The sequence below is a fragment of the Cryptomeria japonica genome, chromosome 10, assembly GCF_030272615.1.
Source record: "Cryptomeria japonica chromosome 10, Sugi_1.0, whole genome shotgun sequence".
NCBI classification, from domain to species: domain Eukaryota; kingdom Viridiplantae; phylum Streptophyta; class Pinopsida; order Cupressales; family Cupressaceae; genus Cryptomeria; species Cryptomeria japonica.
In genome coordinates, this window is record NC_081414.1 from 383,588,563 (window position 1) to 383,608,488 (window position 19,926).

At 37.2% G+C, this 19,926-nt stretch overlaps 1 protein-coding gene across 1 annotated transcript in view; it reads right to left on the reverse strand.

Annotated features, from left to right (window-relative positions):
* Positions 1–19,926, reverse strand: part of LOC131075876 (ATP-dependent Clp protease proteolytic subunit-related protein 3, chloroplastic) — a 151,075-nt gene that overhangs the window by 42,453 nt on the left and 88,696 nt on the right. Inside the window, exons 3-6 of the mRNA XM_058012801.2 lie at positions 17,955–18,077; positions 4,792–4,851; positions 3,985–4,081; positions 3,764–3,837 (exon numbers count right to left, since the gene is read on the reverse strand). Coding sequence (XP_057868784.1) covers positions 3,764–3,837; positions 3,985–4,081; positions 4,792–4,851; positions 17,955–18,077 — 354 coding nt within the window. The remainder of the gene's footprint in view (positions 1–3,763; positions 3,838–3,984; positions 4,082–4,791; positions 4,852–17,954; positions 18,078–19,926) is intronic.

A 19,926-nucleotide genomic window follows, 5' to 3' on the forward strand; every position in this document is an offset into this window, starting at 1 on the left:
GAAGATATTGACTTCATTGCAGCCGGGAGGGTTTCTTGAGTGTGGCATCTCATTTTGTGAGTGCCTGTTGCTGGTTTTGTATAGCATATCCAACTTCCTCATTGCTGCATTTTCTGGCTATGTTGGAATTAGATATGTAATGCAAATTTATGATCTGGGTTGCTATTATTTTTGAAGAAAAATGCATTTCCAGATCATAAATTACATCTGGAATTTTCAGCTGTGTAATTTCTGTGTATTGTCTATTTTCTGAATTGAAAAGTTGTTGCAATATTTCCTATTTATCTGCACTATATTTGTTATGTGAAAACATTGCAAAAGCAATCAAAACACGTTCCAAAAAGAAAAAATAATAAATGCAAATTTATGATCTGGATTGCTATTCTTTTTGAAGAAAAATGTATTTCCAGATCACAAATTACATCTGGAATTTGCAGCTGTGTAATTTATGTATTGTCTATTTTCTGAATTGAAAAGTTGTTGCAATATTTCCTATTTATCTGCACTATATTTGTTAATGTGAAAACATTGCAAAAACCATCAGAACACATTCCAAAAACAAAACAAAAAAATCAAAGCACAAACAGGGCTGCATAGTACACAATTAGAGGCAGGGGTATGTTTGTACAATCAAAAGCAACTTATGGAATTATCTCCATTATCTACACCAAAAACAAGACCTTGGGTGCAGAGAGCAAAAAGTTGTGATTGTTCATAAATTCAATTTCTTGAAGAGTTAAACCTAGAAGAGAAATCAAACCAACTCTTCCAGGATTCCCAGCAAGCCTCCAAAATCCAAGGGCCCAAAACAAGAGGCCAAAAAATTGACAACCAAGGTTTTAGTATGTATTTCACTATGAAAAATTGTAGATTTGCTAACACAATTATGGCTTAAAAAGGGGAAAATCAGCAAAGTGCAAGAAATTCATCCTCAACTGTAAGGCCATAAATTTGAAAAATGATCATGGACAGGGCCTTTGTTACATTGGACACACCTCAAGGAGGTCAGCTCCTTCTAACAAAGCTTCAAATCCTCCAAGAATGGCAAACTGTTGCTACAAGTAAGGCCAAGGGCACCAAAAAGTTTCAAAATGAACGAAAAAAATAAAGACCCACCCCTGAAACTCTTAGCCAGGAGAGTTTAGTAGCAACGATATCAAGAGTTGGTGGAAAAACAAATCAGATGGGCATGATCTAAAGGCTTCCCTTTGCAAAGTTAAAGTAGATAATATATTGCAAATGCTCTACTTTTGGGTGAGGGACTTCAAAACTTCTCAGTCCAGATGGTATCTACCTACAATAGAGATAAGCTTGAATCATTCATTTGGTACAATATCAAGAAGTTTGAATCACCTACATACCCACTGATTTTGCCAAAAGTGTTACAAAGTACCCTTCATTGGATTGTCAACACAAAAGCCCACTAACAAGTAACAACAATCAAACAAAAGCACAAAAAGTCCTAGTTGTTCAAACTTTATGTAGAGCAGATATGACTAAATCAGAGGTTGGGAAAAACGTAGGCCGAGATAGAGGGTTGAAAAAGAATATTTGTCCACAAAAGAATAGCATTGTGTAAAAAACATTCATTCTAAAATAGTCTCTGCTATGCATACCTCTGATATAGAAATTCAGATGATATGCTATGTGATTTGACTAAGCAAGGATGAATTTTACAATTCAAGAGAATTGTTGGCTTAGATTCATGTTTACTTGAAGCATGAGAGATTTTATATGACTCAACATGCCATCAGGCTATAGTAGGAAGCATTCTACACTCAAGGACCATTTGATAGTGAGTTTCAAGCAGATATTACCTATGACACAGTTTAGCCATTTTTCTTCAGAAGGAATTCACTAGGTGCACAATTCACAAATGCCAAGGGCTATGAGGAAGCACCAAAAAGTAACCAAAATACCACTAAGAAATGCAAAAGGCGGTAGAAAGCATAACTAAATGATGAGGATATGACTAGTGATGAAGTGGATAGTGAGTCAGATGATGACCTCAACTAGGTATAGGGAAGCTAAGCAGGTGCTTTTTCCTTTGCCCCTCCCACCACCATTTTTCCACCATTGAGTTGAGGCTTGCCACATAGAGTATTTAGATTGGTTGGATGCTTCGACGGGCATGATGGATATTTTTCCTATGAGCTCTTCCATTTCTTGCCTAAACTTCCACTTGCTACAAGTTTGCCTGGGCTTCTCCAACAAGTAGAGCATTCACCAGTTCTCAATTCAAAGATGCACCACTCTTAACAGAAGTTTACGTCCTTCACTACACCTTTACACTTTGGTTCAATTAGTTCTTCTCACCTTCAAAGGGCTCTTTCTACACAATTTTCTCAACTGAACCTACAAACCCTCTTAGCACTTTGCAGCAATTTCTGCACAATAGTGGGGTCATATAGTACAAAATGTGGATTTATCTCATTCTCCAATAATCTTGGAGGAGGCAGGCCATGTTAAGAATCTTATGTGGAATGATTGCCACTTGAAGTTTGTAAGAATTTTTTATCAATAAGGTTTTCTACAGAACACTCTAGAAACATCGAAATAGTGGCTTCCAATCAGACCTCATCTTGTTGTGCCTTCAAATCCTTGTACTCCATCAATCATCATTTTAGGTATTAGTATCTCATGTTCCAAAATACCATGTATGAGCAACGTTGTGCATCCAAAGCGAGGGGACAAAGTTACCATCACTAAAAAAGCCTTACAAAATGAGTCAGGCTAACATTAGACTAGATTTCAAGAATAACAGGCCCAGCAATCTCAGCTTACTAAGGTTCAAATTTCTAAGCTTGATGAGTCCAAGCAAGAAGTAGCTCAGGTGAAGATTAGGGTGGCTGAGATTGCAACAGAGAGGGATCATTTTTGAGGCAAGCCTCAAGAGGTCGTCTGCATGGGCAAGAGCTCCTAAGAATTTTCACTCATATTATGGCCTCCATCAACTCCTTATTACATTATGGTGTCCATTGTCCTTCCCTCATGGTTTTTTTGCACTTGCGCTTGAGTACATTGTTTGAACTTTCCCTAGTTTGGGTTTAGCCCTCAACATTGTTTCATTGTTTACTTAATCCAGTTGATCACATGGTTTGAGCTCTTCCTAGCTTGGGTTAACCCCTCTTCATTGTTTCAGCATTTATTTATTTCAGAACCTAGGGTTCTTTTTAACCTAGTGATTTCTTGTTGTAACCACATGTATTATCAAATCCAATCAAGTTACTTTGGTCATTGGTGGATACTAATATAAATTCTTTTCTTTTACACATAAATTGCAATAACAGGGATTAGGCATAGTATATTAGAAATTTTGCAAACATAATCTTCATAAACATGGTCGATAATCTGTGGTTTTAATTAGCTTGTATACTCATCTAAGAATCCATGTTTTTAGTTAGCCTGTATGCTCATCTAAGAATTTTTTTTAATTACAGAATCAGAGAAATTATTGTTGACAAAACCATTAAAGCCACAATAAATAATCACAGTGTTATTTTCTTTCAAAGCAGAAGTTTTCCCACATTCACATAATCCACCTAGAACAGAAAAAATTCTTTAAACTAATGTTCATATAACTTTCAATATTTTTCCTCCCTCAAAAACTAACAGATTAACAGTCTATTTGGCATACCTACTAAAAAATAAAACCCCTAACCATTTGAAAAGCAATCAAATATTGTATTCATTGAACTATTGGCATGATTATGTAATAGAATGATATTTCAGAGATAGCTTCCATATATGGATGAAAACTCACTTGCTTCGCTCTTATGGCAACCTCAACTTCTGGCAATTGTCCACTTGCAAACACAAATGGTTCTTCAAGCCTAACTGAGAAAAGGAAGAACAAACCGAATTAGCAAATAAGCATAAATTATGCATGTCATACAATCAAACTAGTGAAAATTGTGAAATACAACATACAACACCACAATTTGAATTAAAAAAGTATTAAACATAGCACAGTTATCATCAGACCTATGGAATTAGGAAATATATAACGCCATCCCTTCTTTCCTGCAGCAGCCAGTAAGCAAGCATGGCCAACTGCCTGTCCCATGACCACTGTTCGAATCTGTTTGTTGAATATACAGAAGACTCATGTTCTCAATATTTACAAACCTGAATTGTTTTAATTGGCAGTACGTAAAAAACTCTTATATGGAAAGGTCTGAAGATTAATGAGTAAAATATTAAAATATAATTAACTGTCTAGACATGCTGACAAAAACACCCTTGATTTCTAGTTCAAAGGGCCCTCCCTACAACCAATTATAATGATGGAGCAAAGCATATGCAGTATGTACACTGAAGATGGGATCTATGACACACAACATCCAAGTTAAGGCTTAAATAAGCCACAATCTAAACAAACAAGGCAATAAGCATAAAGCCAAGCAAGAAGCAAGCTACAGAGATTAGGTAGATAAAGCACTCAAACTTTTACTGTAAACCTGATATCCAATAGCTTCCCTGAGATGCCAAGCCAATCTAAAATGGATAACATTTGCAAAAATCAAACAGGAAAGGCAAATGATTGGCAAATGCATGCTTTCAACATGGAAAGCTTTAATTAATACTATGCTGGAATTAGGCAGTAATGTGAGAGGGCAAAAGAAGCAAAATGTTTGCAGCATCTGACAGTTAAACTACTACTTAGCAAGTTACACAAATTTCTATTTAATTGCTACCGGTTTGCAAGATGAAGCATGAGTATGAGGTTTTCAGATAAAGAGATAAGTCAAAAAGATAATGGATTATTGTTGAACCAATAATTGAACTTACCTCATTGAAGACACTATTCATTATATCATAAATGGCAAAACCATCACTTTCAAAGGCAACCTGAAACAAATCCATCTTGATATCAGAAACAAATGTAGAAGCATGTGAAATAAATATCTCGTATACATATTTACTCCTATTTTTTTCCCAAGATTTTGACAGAAAAACCAAAAACTTGCATTGAATGGATATAGTAACATCTGCATAAAACTAGAAAAATAACAAAAACATATGGAAAACATTTTATTAGCAGAAATAGGAAGTGGAGTCTGTATATGCAGCATTCCTGTTTTTTTCAGTTATTTTCAATGTTTGACATCATTTCTAATTAAGGATGAACAAGTACAAGAAAATTGAAATGGTTTGTAGCAATTGAATGCCATAAAGAAGTGCTGAATCAAAACCATGCAAGAAACTGTAAGGAAACGACTACTCTTGGAAATGTTGATCTCACCCCTTTAGAGGTCTGTACATGCAATCAAAACAGTGTCTACCATTGACTTCTGAAAGAAAACAATCTGCAAAAGGAAGCTTCTTCAAATGTGCAACTCGAGCAATATAAATTCAACTTATCTGATAATTTGGGCTCTCTTTAATGAATATTGATATATAAATCATTAAGAAGTGAATACTACACACTTTTTATAATCAGTTTAAATATTATTTACCTAAATTGCAATCAAAGAAACAGAACCAAACAAAATGGAGAACAGCCAAGGCTATGTACAGTATGATATATATCAGGCAATCTTGACCTTATGGTATATGGTTGCATTGCAGTTGAAAATATTTTCTAGCTACAAGCAAAAATCCGAACTCCAATGTGCAGGTACCTTTTGACCATGTCGGTCTGACCTATAATTTCTAGAAACATTGCTGATGGAAATTAAAGGCAATTAACCCTGCTACAACTATTTGGACTTTGCTAAAATGACAGTGGTATTAGACTCTGTTAAAGCAATAGAATGTGCATGGAATATGTAAACTACTTTTATAAGCAATAAGACATAGAGAACGAAATAAACAACACAAGTTTTTCCTGGAAACACCAAGATGGGGAAAATCAGCTCGAAGTGATAATTGCAAATCTTCCTATTCTTCCTTTGATCAATGAAATCAATGGAAAGACCTATTCAAGCATAAGTCACACTCTTTGTTTCCTTCTCTCTTCTCCTAATGCTTGTAAAGAAATATTTACAAGAGGCATAGAGTAATTACAATTGAGAGCAGATTGTCTCTCTGCCATAAATCATCAATTGCACTCTTTCTCCACACTTGCACTCTCTCTCTCTCATGCATCTATTTGCCAGATTGTTCACTTCTTATAATGCATAGAGAAAAATTTATCATGCATGAAAGGATTCCCAAACATCAAGTAATTGAAGATACATTCATTCTGCCATAACAATGATTGTTGGATTCTCACCACACAGCAGACCAGCAGTTGCATTTCCAACCCTAGAAGTTTCTAACAGTGAACTTACTACTGAGCAGACAGTTCTAAAACTGCCACCAATTTTACCTAGTGATTTTCATAACCGACACTGGCAGTAGCATAATTGTCACTAACTAAACCCACTGGTTTCACCACCATGCAAAAAATACCTTCTTTTAGCCCTGCTGATAATTAGTCCTGGGTTGGCTGATACATTTGGAGTAGACGGAATAATGTATCTTTACAAATCATTCCTCCCAACTTAGAGGTCATAGTCCAACATAAGTTTACTTGTTTATAAGACATCAAATAATCTCTCCCTCTATCTCTATAAAACTTCTATGTACTTGTTGGTGTGTTGGCTTTGACTGCAACCTGCCAATATACTTGAGCCTTTGCTTTGATCTCTTTGCATTTAACTTGCAAAATATCTCCCTCATATAAGAAATATGGATAGAGGTATAGAAGTCACTGAAAAATTTTACACACAAAATAATATTGCTTCTACTATATTCCATTCAATTAATGGAATACATACTTACAGGTATTTTAGTTCCTACATTATAGGAACAACTCACTAATTATTAGAGTTGTTTTAACAACTCAAACAAACTTCAACAAATAACTATTCTCGCATCCGTAATAGCTACGTGAGTTGTGATATCACATTATTAACTTATGTGAACACTAACAATTAATTTCCCAACATTCCCCCCTTAGTGTGAACATGGTAAGAACTCACATCCTTCATCTGCAGTAAGCCCAACTCTAATGGCTCATGATCTTGATTCAAAATGAAAGGTACCTCCCATCAACCTTTCATGGTATTCACACAGGCTTACCACAAACCTGGACATGAACAAGAACCCACCAACTATTCACCTCATGTGGTTTTCAAGATCCTCCCACAAACCTGACACTGGCAGTAGCATAATTGTCACTAACTAAACCCACTGGTTTCACCACCATGCAAAAAATACCTTCTTTTAGCCCTGCTGATAATTAGTCCTGGGTTGGCTGATACATTTGGAGTAGACGGAATAATGTATCTTTACAAATCATTCCTCCCAACTTAGACGTCATAGTCCAACATAAGTTTACTTGTTTATAAGACATCAAATAATCTCTCCCTCTATCTCTATAAAACTTCTATGTACTTGTTGGTGTGTTGGCTTTGACCGCAACCTGCCAATATACTTGAGCCTTTGCTTTGATCTCTTTGCATTTAACTTGCAAAATATCTCCCTCATATAAGAAATATGGATAGAGGTATAGAAGTCACTGAAAAATTTTACACACAAAATAATATTGCTTCTACTATATTCCATTCAATTAATGGAATACATACTTACAGGTTTTTTAGTTCCTACATTATAGGAACAACTCACTAATTATTAGAGTTGTTTTAACAACTCAAACAAACTTCAACAAATAACTATTCTCGCATCCGTAATAGCTACGTGAGTTGTGATATCACATTATTAACTTATGTGAACACTAACAATTAATTTCCCAACATTCCCCCCTTAGTGTGAACATGGTAAGAACCCACATCCTTCATCTGCAGTAAGCCCAACTCTAATGGCTCATGATCTTGATTCAAAATGAAAGGTACCTCCCATCAACCTTTCATGGTATTCACACAGGCTTACCACAAACCTGGACATGAACAAGAACCCACCAACTATTCACCTCGTGTGGTTTTCAAGATCCTCCCACAAACCCTTTCAAGATCCATGAACTGACTTACTCTGGTGCTTTTGTTTGCTACTATGCTTGTACATCAAGGAAGGTATATAGAAATCAACATACATATCACAAATCTGAAAAACACATTCCATAAGAACACAATGTTCTTAATTGTAGTCACAGTTGTCGATCATTGTCACTCGATCTCGAACAACATAGGCAACCACCACTGCCACTGGAAGCTGCCCTTGACTTTAGTCATTTTGGCATGAAATGGGAATGGAACATTGGTTATTATTCCCCCCCACAATGTGAAATTTCCATTTAGTCACACAACTAGGAACACTAAAAAGCAAATCATATCAGACTGCATACTACTGTCTAGATCTTGCTGTCTACATCTTGTTGCACATGATCACCATTGCCAATGAACATATTGACTGGATGATCATCTTCCAACGAAGTACGACAGTCAAAGGATCATCGCAGTCAGAGGACCTCTGCAATCATCTGCTCTCCAATACAATAATTTTTCAGCATTCACACACCATACTAAAAAGATGAAAAAAAACACACTACATGTACATTTGTCACCATATCATATGTGCAACCCTGTCGTTGATGACTAACGAGAGGCCACTGATTGATATCCAACCTCCGCTACCTCCAACCTCCACTTATCTATTGCTAGTTCATCCAAATTTGACTATGAGGCTCATATATACAAACCTTAATCGAACATTGGTCACCACCAAAAATGCGTTTGTAAGACAATTTTTATTATTTTTGGACTTTGATGACACAAAGATAAAGGCAATTTTTAAATAATATGAAATAACTCAAAGTCTATAAACCTACAAACAAATAATAAAGTCGAGGGACTATGCATTGAAAATAAACGTATCTCTAATCAACAGTTAGAGATAATAATTGAACCAACCATCTCCATGCAGACCAATGTTAGTGTAAAACTGATCACTGAAGCCACTTTGATTGGCAAGATGACTGGTCAACAAAGAGAACAGGCCAATAATGCTGGATCAAGGTGCCAATCTCACAATAAAAATGCAGCTAAGAACAATGCCCATCAATGGGATGAAATACACCAAAGCAGCCCTCCCAATCATGAATACAAGTCCTAAAAATACAATGTGATGGGTGTGAATGAATCTCCACCAAGGAGCAAATGAGAGCAAAACAAACTTCCGCCTCAATAATAGCAATCACAACTATCATTTCAGCATCTTTGTTGCAGATCAGGAGTAGAGTATCGGATTCACGGAATGCAACACTAGCAGGCAGGAGTTCTGCAAAGCATAGAGGCCAGCCAATCAAGGATATACAGGCCACAAGTAAGAAACTCAGCCACAAGCCAATGTTTGCAATAGTTGTCACACTAAACCCTGCACGTTAGGTGAGAGGCAGACTTAGATATGCGCTGGAGTAGCGCCGATCTTATCAGAATCAAAGGTAGAGCAGTCAGCCATGCGGATAAATGTATTTGGTCTGCAAACTAATAAAGAACGCTTGAACGGGCAAACTCAAAACTATCAGTCACCCGACACAAATGGATATGGGCTAATCAATGATAACGAAAAACGCTATCCTTGCGTCATCACAGGCCTCCTCAAATGATCCACGGTGGTTCAAAATCTACAAATAGATCGTTAGGCAAGGGGGCCGTAGATGCTGTAGATACAATACACCCAGGTTATGATATTGAAATTCAATAATATTAGCCGGAGCTCGAAATCCTCACGCCTAGGCATTCCATCTAGTGCTTTGAGATATTGCTGATATCATGCTATAAAGAGTGGCAAAAATCTTTCTTTTTCCCGCTATGATACCATATAAGAAATATGGATAGAGGTATAGAAGTCACTAAAAAACTTTACACACAAAATAATATTGCTTCTACTATATTCCATTCATTTAATGGATTACATACTTATAGGAGTTTTAGTTCCTACATTATAGGAACAATTCACTAATTATTAGAGTTGTTTTAACCATAGTTACAAGACTCGGACTCGGCGCGGACTCAGCAAGCTGATTTTTGACTCGGGCTCGGACTCGCCACCCAGACTCGGCAAAGACTTGGCCAAGACTTGGCAAATTGAAAAACCCAAGAAATTCAAATTTTTTTGAGGATTTAAAACCTGTTTCATGCGTCCTTTAACAAATAAACATTAAAGACACAATAATCTCATCAAATAGAAGCACATACACAAGTTTACATTGATCACATACATATAAATGCAAATTTTAGGCTTGAGCTGAAGGAAATAAGATAAACTAAATAACACATTCGAAATATAGATAGTGTCAAATGTCTCCAAAATTCATGGAATATGAAATCCATGTCATCAAAAGTTCAAAACATATATCAAGTTCATCATAAAAGCTAGAGCCTAGAAGTCTAAGGCTCAAAGGAGCCAATATCAGTGATCACTCAACCTCACAATTGTCCTATGTTTGCATCTAAGATAGGTCCTGGAACGTTCTGTAGCCATGATCTTTGCCTATGTCTCAGGCTCAACCTCAGCCTCAGTGACATCCACATCCTCTTGTTGTTATATGGAGCCTAATCAGACTCGGAGGTTAAATTCTCCCCACATTTATTGGCGCAGTTTCCCCCCCAAATTATTCTATGGGGGTTTGGTGGTAGCGCCCCCAAGTCGGGGTCAAGGACCAGCACCCCTGAAGGCTCAACCGACTTTTATTATTTTATCATCCTCGATCTCAGGGTCCTCCAATGGGTCTCCTTGTGATAGGAGATGTGGATTGACCTTTTATTTCACTTAAAATAAAGTCATTTTTTTTTGTGTGTGTTTTTAATTGGTGTTGGGCAGCAGAGTCCAGGGCTTGGGACTCGTCAAGTCTGTGCAGACCTGACCAGACTCGGCCGAGTCCAAGTCCAAGGTCCTTTGGCCTCAGCAAAGGTGACCCACCTCGGGACTCGCCGAGTCTGGCCAGACTCTGTGAGTCCTATAACTATGGTTTTAACAACTCAAACAAACAAATAACTATTCTCACATCCGTAATAGCTACATGAGTTGTGATATCACATTATTAACCTATGTGAACACTAACAATTAATTTCCCAACACCTCACACCTACCTTGTCCATTTCAAGATGATGCTCTACACCATGCTCACTCAAAGCATTCAAGATATAAGGTAGTAGTGCAACATCCCTCCTCATGCAACATTGATGGATCCCAAGGGTATGTACACCCTCAAGAACATGTGCTTGAAACTTGCATTTTTATCCCCTTTCTCTTGACAAATTCTTCTTCCTCAAGAAACATAGAAGAGTGAACTGATTTGCCCCACATAAAATTGGTTTATCCAACCATTTGTCTTTCTTGCAATCCAATGGGTTTTGTCATTTTAGCATGATTCCCCTTTATGGTGTGTAATCTCCCATTCCCAAACTAAGATTAGTTCCCATAAGCATTACCCGTTGAGATCATTCAAATATAATAGGAGTCCTTGGCATGAGGAGAGACAAAATCGTCCTGATCCTGATGAGTTACTGAGAACTTTGGCTAATTCACAGCCAAGAATTCTACAGGCATTAGATAGGCTTCAGGATACTTTGGATAGATTGGACTTGAATCGCCACAAGGATAGGCATGGCGTACATAGCAGACATAGTGGGTCCGTTTCAGTTCCAGGCAACCGTGGGAGTAGTAGGACTCCTTCATCGATCGCTAGCTCACTTGGCTCTCCTAGGCATGATAGGACACATACACGAATAGCAAATAGACCTATGTAGCCTCAGTTTCCACCTAGGGATGAGCCACCACCAATTGACCCACTTGAGGGCGTGGAGTTTCAGGATGTTGTTATGGCAGCTAGTGTTGAGTAGGCATGCCTTCCAGACCATGTTAGAGATGCTTTTCCTTTGCATCAGTATTCTTTCCAGCACAGAGACAATATGAGGAACCCTGGTGATAAACGGCCTAAATAGTAGCAGAATGGTGACCTCAAGCGAGCTACCAATAAGCTCACTTTATCTTCCTTTGATGGTAGCTGGAAGATCAGTGCACAAACCTGGGTGCACAAATTTGACATCTACCTTTCACTTAAGCCGATGCCTAAGAACGAGGCTATTCAGTTTGCAGTGTTACATTTGAAGGGCATGGCTTATGATTGGTGGCACCATGGTTTGGTTACCCAAAACCATGGACTCATTCATTCTTACACAAAGTTCATTGAGCAGTTGATTGCTAGATTTGATCGTAAAGATGTTGAGTTGTACTTCAGGGATTTAGCATTGTTGTGACAGACTGGACATGTTGAAACTTATATTAATGAGTTTCAGTACATTGTTGTTATGGTTCCTAAGATGCCGGATAGACGTGTGGTGATGTTGTTTATTGAGGGTTTACATGACAAGTTACGGGGATTGGTCAAGGCTCTTAAGCCTAGGACCCTATATGAGGCTATTTAGACTACCCTAGATCTTGAGACTACACCACCACCCACTTCTTAATAGTCGGATAAGAAGTTTTCCAAAGGCTCTAAACCTTTTCAGAGGTTTTCCACACAGCACAAAAGTGTGCCACCTCCTCCTAGGATGGATTAGGAGACACGGAATGAATTGAGGAGGAAGAAGCTTTGCTTCTCGTGTAAGGATCCTTGGGAGCCTAGACACCAATGCCTTGGGAAAGGCAAGGTGCATCTCATAGAGGTTTATTCAGATGTGGATGATGAGCATATACAAGATACAACTTTTGAGGGCGGCAATGGTGAGGCTGAGCAGGAGATTCCACAAGTAGAGCTTGGGGAGGATGAGACTTTGGGTACATCCAAGGTCACTATTGCTACTCTTTCTAGAGTCCCTAGGATCCATCCTTTTCAGTTGAAAGGAGTGATTAAAGGACAGCGTGTGACTTGCCTCATGGACAGTGGTGCTACGCACAATTTTATTGATGAGGGTCTGGTTGCTAAGCATGGATTGCAGGTAGAGTACTTTGTTGGGTTCAACACGACAATAGTGGTTGGGTTCTCTATTAGGTGTACCAAGAGAGTTCCACAACTTAGCATACAAATAGGTGACTATACCTTGACCGATGACTTCTATGTTGTTAGTCTTGGTGAGATTGATGCAATGATTGGCATCCAATGGCTACAGTCACTTGGCAAATATGTTTAGGACTTCAGGAGGATGGAGTTGGAGTTTATGGCAAATGGCAAGAAGGTGGTACTGAAGGCTCTTTCTGATGGTGGGCCTATGGTAGTTTCAGCACGTAGGATGGAGTCCCTCTTTAGTAATGGAGATGTTGCTTGGGCGGCACAATATTCCATTTCATCCAAGTCACCTTCTTCACCTGATGAGCAGCCAGAGCATACCGATGTCCAGACTGTTAAATTTAGGTGATCAGATTAGATAGACAGGAATTTACACAATTGCACAAAGATTACCCTGGGAAAACCTTCCTCTTGAAGGTGGAAAAACCCAGCAATGAAGTATATATTTATTCTTTCAACAATGTCAAGTGACTTTACAATGAATTTGCTTCACACTAGAAGCTGTGTATGCATAACAACAATTCACTTAGGGAGAGAATCTGATCTGCTATATCAAATATATGATCTGATTATGAAGTCGATCTTCCTTGATAGATCCTCAAATGCTGTAGATTATCTTAATGGATATACCCTCAATATAAATCGCTAATGGAGAATTGTGAGTCTGTTGGAGATGAATGTGAACTGTTGTAGGCTATAGATACTTCGATCTGCAGATACAAGAATGATTGTTACAATGCTAGTGAGGGAAACCGATCTTTATATTCAAGTAGAGACGTTACCAATCAACACGCCTACTTCAAAAGTCGGCTTCTATTTAACCACCACGTCCTTTAGTTAGGGGTTTGTTACATCATAATGAACACGTCTAATACAAGGGTGGCGGAATTATATGTTATACACAAATGACACTTTAATAAATATAAACAAGTCGTGTATGCTTGTTGACAAACTTAATATTCAATTGGTATATCTAAATTGTCTAAGGCCGATAGGCCAATTAGACAATTTAGTTGTCTATGTCGGTTTAGAAGAATTCCAACCAACGCTATTACATTAACACAGACAGTGTTGGGCAAGCATGGAGTTGTATTTGGTGATATTCCTCCCGGTAGACCTCCTGACTATGGGTTTGAGCATGTGATAGAGTTGGAGGAGGGCGCTAAACCCGTCATCACCACTCCCTATCATCATCCTAAGGCATTTAAGGATGAGATAGAAAAGACTATCTCGGAGCTACTAGAAATGGGGTTCATCAGGCCTAGTTCGAGCCCCTTTGCTTCTTCTGTAGTTTTGGTGAAGAAGGATGGCACTATGCGCATATGCATTGATTACTGTGAATTGAATAAGAAAACCATTAAGAACAGGTATCCCATATCGTGCATAGATGAGTTGTTGGATGAGCTTCATGGGGCAATGTACTTCTCGAAGATTGATCTTTGATCAAGGTACCATCAAATACGTGTTCGTGATGAGGACATACATAAGACAACATTCAGGTTTCATTACGGGCACTACGAGTTCTTAGTGATGTCGTTTGGCCTTACTAACACACTTGCTACCTTTCAGTCTTGTATGAATCACATTTTCAATAAGCAGTTGTGTAAGTTTGTGTTGGTGTTCTTCGATGATATTGATATACGACAGGACTTTGGGGGAGTACATGAGGCATCTGGATGAAGTACCTAGCATTATGGAGATGTAGTCATTATATGCCAAGATGTCCAAATGTGAATTTGGACTTACAGAGATCTTGTACCTGGGCCATGTGATTGGTATTGATGGGGTCAAGGTACACCAGGAGAAGATACAGGTGATACTTGATTGGCCTCCACCTAGGAAAACTTTAGACTTGCGGGGATTCCTAGGCTTATGTGGATATTACAAGAGATTTGTGAAGGGGTATTCACAACTTGCAGCTCCTTTAACAGATCTCACATGGAAGGGTGCATTCAAATGGGCAGATGAGGCACAAGTTGTATTTGATAGGCTCAAGCAGGTCATGAGCACTTGTCTAGTTTTAGCTCTTCCAGATTTCTCTCAACCCTTTGCTTTAGAGTGTGATGCATCAGGAGAGCACATAGGAGTGGTCCTTAAGCAAAATCGCCATCCCATTGCCTATGAGAGCAGGAAGCTGAGAGATAATGAGAGGTTATATTCCACCTATGACAAGGAGATGCTTGTCATCATGCATGCTTTGGCAAAGTTTCGACAGTACTTGGTAGGTGGCAGATTTATGGTGAGGACCGACCACAACATCTTGAAGTATTTCTTGGAGTAGAAAGAACTTAGTGAGTGCCAATAGAAATGGGACAGCGAAATACAGGCGTATGACTTTGACATTGAGTATGTCAAAGGGAAGAAGAAGATTGTTGCTGGTGTACTTTCCAAGAGGCCTTCAGCTGCTGCACTATGCTCCTTGAGTGAGATTTGAGCTCATTGTAAATCTCAACTTTTAATTGAGTATTCCAAAAATCAGTTTGCATGCAAGATTATGGATGGGCAAATTCAAGGTGATAGATTCATTGTGATTGATGATGTGATATTTTATAAAAACAGAATTTATTTAGTTCCTAGATTGAAATTGAAGGATAAGATTCTACGCGCCATCCATGAGACACCACTAGCAAGACATCCTAGGTACTTCAAGACATACAAGCAAGTACATGAGAGATTCTCATGGAAGGTCTCAAGGATGATGTCTTGCGCTATGTTCATGAGTGTGTGACTTGTCAGCAAAACAAGTCAGAGCATACTTTCCCAGCTGGTCTTTTGCAGCCATTGCCTATTCCAGAGCAGAAGTGGGAGGGTATATCGACGGATTTTATCACTGGTCTTCCGAGAGTTCAAGGGAGAGACTGGATTTATGTGGTTGTGGATAGACTGAAAAAACTTGCACACTTCTTTGCTATTGCAGCCGACTACACAACTTCACAGGTGGCAAAAGTATTTTTCCGTGAGGTGTTTTGACTCCATGGACTTCCCAGGACCATTGTTAGTGATCAGAATAGCAGATTCATGAGTATATTTTGGCAGGAGCTATTCCGATTTGCAGGTACAGAGTTGACCCCTAGCACCAGTTACCAACCTTAGACGGATGGTCAAACAAAGTCAACAAGTGGGTTGAGGGATATTTGCGTAACTATGTTTCAGGTCAACAGAGAGCATGGGTGCATTGGCCATATTTGGGTGAGTATTGTTACAATACTATTCTTTAGAAGGAGCATATAATAAAGCACATGGAATAAAATCTTTCAAAAGATGCTTTTGGAATCCTAGAAAGGGTAGGGCCAAGGGAAGAATAGAATAAAGCAGCATTTGGTGATGAATAAAGCATTCATTCAATCAATTTTTCAGCTTTGGCATTCTTGGAATTGGAGCTCTGAGAAAGGGTTTCAGCATTTGGATCGTGGAGACGAAAACCTTCATAGTTTGAAGGCCTACAGAAGTGCAATACCTTCCAAGGATATGATTTATGGTCTTTTTCAGTGTAATCAGCAAAGGGAAAACACACAAACAAGTTGCAGCAGGGATGAATCGGTAAATTATTGCAGATCCAGTCAGTTTTGGACATTTTACGAGCTCGGCAACCCATTTCCAGCCCAGCCATTACTTCCAGGAAGAGTTACCAGCAAACCCTAGCTGGGACGTAGGGATTGGAGGCATAATCAGGGCCTGATCAAACTTGATTTAGGTCTGACATTGCAGATCAGACATTAGGTAAGCTGTCTATGTGAAGAAATCAAGCCCAGCTATTAATTCATTGGCTCCTCCAGTTAATAATCAGACCTGTACCTAAATGTACAGGTATGTAACTTGATTTGGGAGCAAATAAAATATCAAAATTGTCTTTCCTTGAATTTACATTTCATTTAATTTGTTTCCAGCATAATATTCTATTGTCATTCTCCATTGCATACTAAAACACAAGCATAAAATTCAAAAAAAAAAAAAAATCAGTAAAAAATCAGAAAAGCCATTAGAACAAAAAAAAGATCAGCAAACTCAGAAAATCAGATTAGCAGATTGGGGTGGCTTATTACGGAAATTTAAATACCCTATTGTGAATAGCTATCTGAGATAGACCATATTAATGTGATCAAACAAATCATGTAGGAATCTGTACTTCAATTATCAAAATTTGTGCAGCTGTTCTCCATTATAACTATTATTTTATCATTTATGTGGTATTAGATTTGGGCATGAAATAAAAATTATGAAAAAGAGTTCAAACATGATTGTATAGGTCATTTTGCAAGTTACTGAAAAACTGTGGTGGAGACGCACCAAAAGTAAGAAGATCCATCGCTAATTCATGCACACTCTTAATTGAAGATAACTTATTTAAACTCAAAGCATTCGAGTAATAGCCTACCTGAATCAAGATATTTTCAAGCTACAGACTACACCACAGAAGGAACTCAAAATATACAAATAATATTACAATCTCAAAGGTCAGCTGACAATGGTTGCCAAACTTATCTCTGCTCTACACAGAAATGGCCCCTCAACCATCAAAAATAGAAAAACTCGCCTAGTCAATGAAAGATATAACATCAAATTGGAATTTTTAGTTTGTGCGTTTGTATCTGGTTTCAGGGTATATAACAGACCTAACAACAAACCTAAAGTCTGAGATAAATTTCTAGGTTTAGGAATTTAGTGAATGTTTACGTGATCCAACTGTTTAAAACTTTAATGTATTTATCACTTATTAAATGCAAGGTACTAGCACACCACAAAATACCTACTACATGTTTCTTGAAAACTACCTCACTTCAAAAATTGCCTTTATATCCACTACACAAGAAAAAGATCAAATATGTTAATCAAATTAAAGTAAAATTTTAATAATCTATGTTATTTTTTATCTTTATGTGGCGCTGTACTTTACAGTCTACCATTTAAAAAAAATCCTAAAATATCAGCACCAATTTGGATAATTATTTCACCCCAGGAAAGCAAAATAAGCAATTCAGAAAATCACAATAGTAAATACCTTCTGACCATCCTCTCGTGATGTTCCTGTCGAGTTGATGTACAGATAAATTGGATGATATGGATCCCTATTTTGCAAATAAAGCAACTGTGCTATGATGAGTTCTGCAATAAGTGAAACCAACTGTTCACATATAGTTAGTTCTAGTAGATTTCTTGTCTACTGAGAAAGCAAGGTACAAATGAGCATATCTATTACTTTTTATATGTAAGCAAGAGTTTAAGGAAGATTTCCATTCCATTTTCTATCCAACCAATTTACCACATTGTCTTTGTTACAAGTAAAATAGCATTGTCAAAAAAAGCACATACCTGTCCGCAATTCACACTAGTAACAAATTAGTTTTGAGAGCTTTAGGAAAAGGAAAAATGTAAAAGGGATACAAAATGTCTTTAAACAATAGAAGCAAATACCTTTAAAATATCAAGATATATTATGATATATCTTTTCTTGGAAGGGTTCTAGACATTTTCTTGAGATATTGCAAGTTTTTCAGACTCTTGACTTGACTGAGATTTTCACAAATATATCCCAATATTATTAGCAATATATCTCCAGTAATATCACAAGAAATTAGTTTTTTTTCCCCTTTTCTACATAAGTGTCGGACCTGTGATTTTTCGATCATAGTTATCTGTAACTTTTATAAATGGGATTTATACCTTGAACAGTAAAAATAGTAGTTTAAATTTCCAGCTGCCACTATTGAATAGCAATTAAGTATGTTGCAAAGGAACAACATTACAACAGCGATCATTACTGTCGTTATTAAAAAATGAACGCAGTTATCTACACTTGTCAAAAACTTGGCATAATTGGGTTTGAAAACCTTGTGAATATAGAATACAACAATTGTGATTAGCGATTACCACTGTTACCTTTGATATCAATAAACACTGCTGTCATTATTTATAATTCATGAGCGTAAATTTTACTAGACAAAACTGTCAAATGATTATGCTCATGTGACTTATCATTATTTTTCCATCATAGATGCTAGTGCTGTTGTTGACTTGATGTCATTTCTATTTATCAATGGATATCGTTGCCATTATTTCATTTGTACACATAGTTGTATTATTGATGTAATTGTTTTGGAATTTCATTGTTACATATCAGCTGCTAGTAATGTCGTACAAGTTCATTGTCATCGTTATTGTCCTTCAACATAACTATCCTTCTATGATTAGAAATCATCTTATGATCACTGATCAGTAGCATTTGTTATTATTGTGATTTGTATCATTCTTGATCAGTACAGTGTTTGGCAGCATTGTTAATAGTACTGTGATCAATACCGCTGTCAACGTTATAGGAAAAATTGTTGTTAACACAGAACATTGTTGTTGTTCCCACATTTCAGATTAAAATAATTCATTATTTTTAAGTTGGGCCTGGTCACTTTTTTTTATATTATTTTAATAAATAAAATAAGTCATAAAACAACAAAATTTGGTGTGATGATAAAATGGGGTGATGTACATTGGTTCTGCAGAATGCAATATTACTTTCTCACCAATGAATAAATTCTATTTAGAAGAGTTCACGTGCACAATGGTGATTTTATAAGGCATAAATTGCTTAAGCATTTGAACTTTAGAAGGATTGCAATGAGTAGACTGAATGTCATATAGGACATAAATTTGGATCTGACTTTGGATATTAGTCAAATTCTACTGTATTCATTATAGTGTTGCAAGTACAAAAATTAAATTAGAAAACAAAACAAAAAACAAGAACACCACTATATGGTATAATTACATTTAAGGATTAACATACTAATTTTTATAGGCAACAGAATTGGGGGCATGAGTGGAGGAACACATATTATGATTACTTTTTTTTAATGCTGACAAACATAATAACACCATCAAAAACATAAATTTTACAACTGAGGCTAAACCATAATAAGAGAGAATCATGGGTTGGAAATACGCTTTTTACATAGATTGTATCTTTTCAGTACCCAGAT